The sequence below is a fragment of the Siphateles boraxobius genome, unplaced genomic scaffold, assembly GCF_051911475.1.
Source record: "Siphateles boraxobius isolate OS27281-9 unplaced genomic scaffold, OSU_SipBor_1 46, whole genome shotgun sequence".
Lineage (NCBI taxonomy): Eukaryota > Metazoa > Chordata > Actinopteri > Cypriniformes > Leuciscidae > Siphateles > Siphateles boraxobius.
The window spans coordinates 4,556-12,500 of record NW_027509097.1 but is presented as its reverse complement, the minus strand read 5'-3'; the positions used below and the strand labels follow the sequence as shown (position 1 = coordinate 12,500).

General features: G+C 42.2%; 1 protein-coding gene across 1 annotated transcript in view; it reads right to left on the bottom strand.

The window, feature by feature from the left end:
• The window catches only part of LOC143709654 (uncharacterized), a 40,277-nt gene extending 32,754 nt beyond the window's left edge, over positions 1-7,523 (bottom strand). The window contains exons 1-4 of the mRNA XM_077200220.1: positions 5,236-7,523; positions 4,963-5,080; positions 4,151-4,673; positions 3,588-4,034 (exon numbers count right to left, since the gene is read on the bottom strand). Coding sequence (XP_077056335.1) covers positions 3,588-4,034; positions 4,151-4,673; positions 4,963-5,080; positions 5,236-7,392 — 3,245 coding nt within the window. The 5' untranslated portion in view covers positions 7,393-7,523. The remainder of the gene's footprint in view (positions 1-3,587; positions 4,035-4,150; positions 4,674-4,962; positions 5,081-5,235) is intronic.
• Between the last annotated feature and the right edge of the window lie 422 nt (positions 7,524-7,945).

Here is a 7,945-nt window from a genome sequence, read left to right as displayed (position 1 = left end):
ACTATTCATTTTAAGGTGACATACATGTTACTACATGTACTTACTATAGTAATAACAGTAACTGATGCATAATTACAAGTAACTAACCCTAACCACAACCGTAACTCTATAGTAAATATTAATCAGCACTTATTTGAGTAAGTAATGTAACTACATCCCCTTTAAATGAAGTGTAACCAATTAAAATGAAAACAGAAAATATACAAATAAAATCTAACTCAAAATATTAACAAAAAGTATAATTAGTATACAGTATCAATGATAGTAAATAAAATAACACTGCTCCATATTTCTGGATGGATCATTTAAGGGTGAACAATGTGATAGTCAGACGTAATATCCTGAAGAATAAGTACAACATTAGAATTAAAAGCATCACCAGTAAACGCATCAAAACACTAACAAAATAGACAAATGCATTAATAAAAATCACTTGGCTGCAGTAAATGCACACAGATTCTCAAATGTGAGTATCGTCTACTCGTTTCGAGTGTTTTATGTTGTTGATAGGTTTCTACAACAGTTAGTAATTAACCATTTTCGCTGAATACTTTTATATGAAACTCATTAGGACAATGCCAGTCTAATACAGGAGTTCAGTGTTGATCTGCATCAATCCCAGCGCTTGTCTTGTACCTGTTCAGTGTGTGGCAGCGGGCCAGAACGCTTCTCTCCTCCAGCGCAGAGCAATGCCAGCAAAACACTGAGTGCTGGGCTTTTCTTCTCAACCCATCTCTGCCCAAACGCCTCTCTGCTGTGTCTCTCTGGATCTGAGCCATGTGTGTGTGTGTGTGTGTGTGTGTGTGTGTGTGTGTGTGTGTGTGTGTGTGTGTGTGTGTGTGTGTGTGTGTGTGTGTGTGTGTGTGTGTGTGTGTGTGTGTGTGAGTGTGTGTGTGTGTGAGAGCGCTGCACCTGAGCCACTCGTCCAGTGATACGCTCGATATCTCCTCAGGTGTTCGTGGACATCTCCGCTGCTGATATAATCTCGTTGTGACTGAATTAATCTGTTGTTTAGTCGTTTATGTCTGTATTCTAACGATCCTGAAATTCCAATCCATCCTTGCACTTAGTACGGCTCACAGACCTGACGGATTATTCTATCCCAATAGGTTTCCCACTGATTACGCTATCTCTCTCTTTGTAAACTTTGTAGACACTCCCTGATGACCTTCTCAGTTCAGTGTGGCATGTAACATCTCTCAGTCTCTCCTCAGTTCACACGCACTTCAAAATGTATACACATCTTGTTTTATTTCTCACGATTCTTTAGAATAATGGTAAGCTAAACACTCATTTGTTCACGAACAGACTGCAGCTGAATGAGTGTTTAATCTTTCTCTGTACACACAGTTCAGTTATTTACAGGAGTAACAAACATTCTGCAACTAAAATCACTTAGATTGAAAATGTCACATTGAATTATAATTAAGGGTATTCATTCACCAGTGCATTAAAGTGTTAAACCTTTGCAGTACAGTTGTGTGGTAAACATAATCAGCAGTGCATTGTGGGAAAGCCAGAATCAATCTGATCATGCATTCGATAACTACTGCTTCAAAAAAAAAATGCCAAAGAAACAAAACTATAAGTATCAGCTTTAAATATGCACGCATACACACAATACCACTCAAAAGTTTGGGGTCAGAAAGATTTTTTTGTGAAATCTAGGATACATTAAATTGATCAAGAATGACATTAAAGACATATATAATGTTGCAAAGGATTTCTATTTCAAATAAGCACTGTTCTTTTTAACTTTCTAATCGTCAAAGGATTCTGAAAACAATATGTATCAAGGTTTCCATAAAAATATGAAGCAGCACAACTGTTTTCAATAATCAAAAAAGATCATGTGACACTGAAGACTGGAGTAATGATGCTGAAAATGCAGCTTTGATCACAGGAATCAATTACATTTTAAAATATATTAAAATAGAAAACTCTTATTTAAATTTTAATAATATTTCTGTTTTTACTGTATTTTTTTAATTAAATACCTGTAGACTTGGTGAGCAGAAGAGACTTCTTTAAAAAAACATCTAAACGACCCCAAACGTTTAAATGTTAGGCTAGTGTATATTCACATGCAAACAGCTTTATGATTAACCTTTTCTCTGTCAAAACGGAAATCACAACACAGAAGGAGAGAGAGAGCAAAAGACTGAGGTTTTCTGTGTCACTGGGCTTAAAGATGTTTAAGCTGCTTCACAATGATGCTACTGTTCCTGCCATGAACAACACAAACCATTTTAATTGGCATAACAACTGAGCACGCAAATTATAAGGATTTGATTGGCTCATAGGTTGGCTAACCAGTGCAAATCCATTATTATTGTACATTTTATTACTTAACCTGTTCCACCGGATCTATTACCATCTTAGGAATTTCAATGCAGTATTTCCTGATGAAATGTGCGTGGTTTGATCAATATGAGCAAAAGTGATGCTTTTAATTCTAATGGTAAGCTTGGTTGGTTCTAATAGTGACACAAATAGTTATGAACGACTGTCACCACCTAGTGGTTTAGTTGAGCTACTACAGGAGTGATGTGCAGTGCTGCAAGGTGACTCCAAACACACTTAACATTTTACAGCAGATGCTAATTTGTTTTATGAGACAAGAGAAATGGCAGATTTAAAATATATAAAAGAGTATACATCCTATAAATTAGGATTTTAGGAGCAAAATTCCGATTGTGAAAATAAATATAATTTCAAAAACTATTCCCAGCCTCTATGTTTGTCTCAGGGTGATCTATGCGGCGGCTACTTCAGCTCTCTGCCAGCAATCGGATTTGTCTTTCATCTGTCCTCTCTCTCTCTCTCTCTCTCTCTCTCTCTCTCTCTCTCTCTCTCTCTCTCTCTCTCTCTCTCTCTCTCTCTCTCTCTCTCTCTCTCTCTCTCTCTCTCTCTCTCTCTCTCTCTCTCTCTCTCTCTCTCTCTCTCTCTCTCTCTCTCTCTCTCTCTCTCTCTCACACACACACACACACACACACACACTCACACAAAATATTGCTTACAATCCACCTCAAGATATTCACCCCTATACTGTCAAACCAAACTGAAAATAGAATGTGTATATAATTAATAATAAATAAAATATATTACATATAAAATCATATCAATTCATATAGGCTTAGAAATCACAAGTGCCCCCTCCCCTCCCAAAAATTATACCATTTTAAATTTTTATTGAAATAATATGTTGCCATTAAAAAATTATTTATACAATTTTTGTCTTCTTGATTATAGGTTGAAATATTGGGCATTTAGAAACATTTTTGGCACTTTACTTCAATATTCAACGCGATTCAAGTCATATTAAATCAAAGTACAGTATGTTTCACTTCAGAAGAGACTGTTGGTTGCAAACTCCATCTGCTGGAGAAACTAAGCTATTGCAAAGACTTTATGAGTCTATGAGCAATAACATAATTGTATGTATTTGTATAACAGGTATGCTCAGAACGGCATACTTCCAAACTACTACATTTTCCACAATTTACAGTATACAACCAAAGCACACTACTAAGTTTTCCAACCTAAAACACACAATTCCTCACTTTAGTGATGAAAATGATACAAACCTGGGCAGTGAAAGTGGAGGGTTGATCTGCCAGCTCCGCCCGTTGCGATCGTCAGACCCACTGCTGAGGCGTTCACTGGATGGTGCCCGCGTGGCATCGGTGTCCCCTGTTATCGTCAGCACAGACTCTGATAGGCTGGGCATCTCTACGTGAGCCAATGGAGCAAAGCTGAGCTCCACGATTTGCCTCACACTCTGGTAGATCTGACCCTGAACTTGTGGAGTCAGTGTGGGAAGGTCAAAGGTCAGAACCGTTTGAGTACTAGAGGTCAGAGGGTCGAGACTGTCCAGACTACTGTAGGAGGTGCCTTTGGCACGATGTGACTCCATGATGTTTTCAAAATGCCTGCTGAATGTGTCTAAACTGTCTCTGGACTTTCTTCGAGGGCCACGGACCAGGATGGGAGATTTCAGAGCTGGGTGGTTGTTAATGAAATGATCTTGGGGCCTAAAAAAAAAAAAAAGATTACCTTGTTATTTCTGATATTCTGCACCAGTAACACAATAAATATTTAAACAGTTTCTTGAAAGAAAACATCAGCATGCGTGTTTTCCCCTTCCCACCTCTTTAGCATAATGCTGTAAAACTCCTCTTCTTCGTATAGCTCCTGATCGGCCAACAACCTCCTCACATCGCCCTGCATCCTGACAGTGACCCAGCTCGCAACACCCTCCTCTTCCTCCTCCTCCTGCTCCTCCTCTCCATCCTCCTGTCCATCTGTTCTTTCATTCGGCATCTCTCCTAGAGGGCTGCTCCCAGCACAGGAAGTTCCCATGACACTTCGGTTACTTCCAAACGCTGAGTCAGCGTCCTCTTGCTCGGCTAACAGCACTTCATCTATATCGGTCTCCCGATAACATCGTAACGGAACGGCGTCCAGATCGGTCTCAGAGTATTTTAAAGTGCGCCGAATTATCCCAGTTTTGGGGGAGGTGCCTGGGGCGGCAAGGGGTGGAGTCACTAGCTCCACCTCCACATGCTGAACATCATGATTAGCTCTGAGAGCGAGCTCCTCGAGTGGCAGAAAAGAGGGTGGGATTGGGGTGGAAAGACCACTTGGTGGAGCTGTGGAGGTTTCTGGAACATCTAGGTGGATAATATACAATATTCATTCAGTTATGAAGGGAAATAAATCAATCCATTTTGGTGCCATTGATACTGACAATGTTTTGCTGATGACTATTCCAACTCAATGATATCCCACTTTCACACGAGAATGCTCAATGAGTGAGTTACTCAAACACTTGCATACACTTGAAATGATCTAAATGTACTTCAACCATAAAATAATCATAGAAGAAGCAATGAATTGCTTTTTTTATGGAATCTAGATGATCTTTAAAAGTGACATTAAATAGGTCAAAAGTCTACTTACTCTTCTCTTGTTCACTGGCAGTGTTTTCTGCTGGAGTGCCAAAAAGAAACTCCCACTTGGCACGAGCAATTTTCTGACAGTGCAGAGATGGACCTGGCACCAAAGAACCACCATCGGACTGTAACACCGACACAAAATAAACACATTAACTTATAATAAAAAGTGAACGACCTCATTCATTGGAAGAAATTTTAAATTGTTCTTAAACCACTGTAGAATCATTGGTAGAATTAGACAATTTATGTAAAAATGGTTTCATGAACAATGTCTCACCTGAATTCCTGATGATGGGTGATCTGAATGGTTGCTGTTCTGGCTGGACTCAGGTGAGATGCAATCTCTGTCTCCTAGGCTTCCCGTTACTCCACTGGAGCTCGGGGATGACCCAGCCAAAGCCTGGTGTTCTCCAAACCCCTGTTCATCCTCCCCTCCCTCCCCATCTCCCTCTTCTAATACCACTGGCCCTAGAAGCAAAGCCTGTCTTCTCCTCCATTCTGCCTGTCTCTGTTGCTGCGTTATCTTGGTCATCTCCTCTACTCTTTCCCCTGGGCTGTGGTTTGCTCCACATAAAAATTTGCTAACATTCTCCTCTCCCCGTTCTGTGACCTCAACCCTTTTTATGTACACTGGACTGCTGCTCTTGAAAGTCCCTTCAAGTTTTTCTGTCAAACTGAACTTCACTTCCTCTTTCTTCGCCTGCTCTTTCCACTGCTGTCTAGATGTCCAACTGACTGGAGAATCGTCCACACTCTGACCGATGAACAATCGCCTGGAGATCTCCACGCTTTCTGCAATGACATGGTCATCCCAGTCCTCCTCGTCCAGGAACCAGGGTTCCCCGGAGGTCCACTCCTCTCCAGTGTACTGTGGAGGCTTGTGGCGGTGTAAAGTGGGGCTGTTAGAGACTGGCAGGTCAGCCCTAAGCTGACGAGGGTCTCGGAGTGGAGAACACACGTCTGCATTGGACAGACTTGGACGAAGAAGACGAGACGGGAGGGCTGGAGAATCAGGGGCTCCCACTGGGACAGAGCAGAATGAGTGATCGGTCTGGTCATCTCTTAAATCTAAGCTCTTAGTAGCTGTTGCTTCATGCAGGTGCAGAGAAACCCCATTTGTTGTAGGATGGTCTTCATGCACAGGTATGTTCATCTTAACAGCCAAATGCTGCACTGGACTCTGTTGCAAGGTCTCATGCTGGATTTCTCTTGAAGGATACCCATAGTTTGTGCTGCTTAGATTAGATGAACCTCTGAAAACAATGGGAGGAGAAGAACTGCGTGCCTCGTTGAAAACAGTTGAAACCTTGGTGGCCTCTTCTGCAATCTTGCGGGCTACTTCAGGACTGTTCAGGGCTGAGGAGTTATTGCTTCCACTAAGCTGGTTCAAACCATGAGTGGGTGTGTTTGTGAGGCTGGTTCTTTGTCCTGAGAGAGGCTTATTTTCAGCCCGGCTTCCCCAACTTTGACTGACTGGTGTGGAACAGTCTTGCTTTGAAGGGAGGTTCTGGTTGGGGCATCCTCGGGACCTGGAGGTGGATTTCTGCTGGTTGTTATGCCCTCTGTTGGATGAGAAAGCATCTGATGCTGGGCTTTTGGGGACACCACATGCAGCTCTGACCCTGCCAGGGTCAGGATCATGGCGGTAGGCACTGCAGTTTGGCACTGGTGAACCTGCCCAAGACTGGCATCGTGCCCTCTGCCTTTGGTGAAACTCCGGACTCCAGTCTGGGCCACGAGAAAACTTACACCTCAACTGGGGAGAGCCAAACTCCTCCAGGGCTCGCTGTGTTGCTGCTTGACCGACGGGATCCAAAGTAGAGGAACAAAATCCTGGATAACCCATGTGCTGGTGAAATGGACTATTATTGCAGGAAGACTCATTAGGGTGAGACCGCTTTGGATCACTACACCTCTTACGTGGGCAAGCAGCTGCCTCCTCTGTTCCACTGGGACTGTTACAAGGACTCTCCACAGTTTTGATGTGGGGCTTCTCAATGTAACTAAAAGTGACCACGGACCTCTGCCCGGGCTCTGGTTTAGAGTTCTGTTGATGACTGCAGGCTCGACAAGGCGTCCCCGGACCAGACGTCCGTCCAGAGAATGACAATGACTGGACATGTTTCAATTGTTTACAGTCAATGTTGTTATTGAAGCCAGAGGACACCTGTTGGAATGGTTCCTGCTGGGGAATGCTGCGTCTTTGAGGGGAATCCAGAGAATTGTGTGTGGGCTGTAGTAGGAAGCTTACATTTGGTCTGAATGTGCTGCTGGGAGGTGTGGAAAATCCTGAAGCCACCTGTGCTAATTTGGTCAAAGCCTCAACAGGACCATCTTGCTCCACTGTTGTTTCACAGGAACTACCTTTCTCATCATGCTCTGGTGGGGATCTCACCTCCACATACAAATGCAGGACTTTTCCAGTTTGAGACATGGCGTCATAACAGTACAACACAAAGAGACACTGAGATGAAGACTGAAGAAAAGACAGACAGAGAGAGACAAAGATCCTTTTCCTGTGCCGGTCAGGTTGTGAAATCCTGTGACTGTATTTTTAGTTCATGGAGATGCTGTTCTTCAGATACCCTCTCCTGCCAGACCAGCAACTACAGATGGAGATGGCATGGACTATTGCACCTAAGACATAAGGAAGAAAAGACCTATTAATGAATTGCTACCTAAATATATGGAGTTTTTCTCGATGAAAATAAATGAAGACTTAAACAGTCTATGTAGTGCACAAATTGAATAGTAGTGACATTTAATGTTAAAACAGGGTCTGTAAGGACAATTAAAATTGTTCCAGCATCTAAAACTTTATTTCGAAAACAAAACAATGTGGCAGAGAAGTACAGTGCATTTCTCATGATGACATATCAGTAGAAATCCAATTACAGAGGCAGCAACCCGATTATATCAGCAGTGGTCATCTGACTCATTTTCTCACTGATGACATACTCATTCTATCATTCAAAGTTCCATTCAGC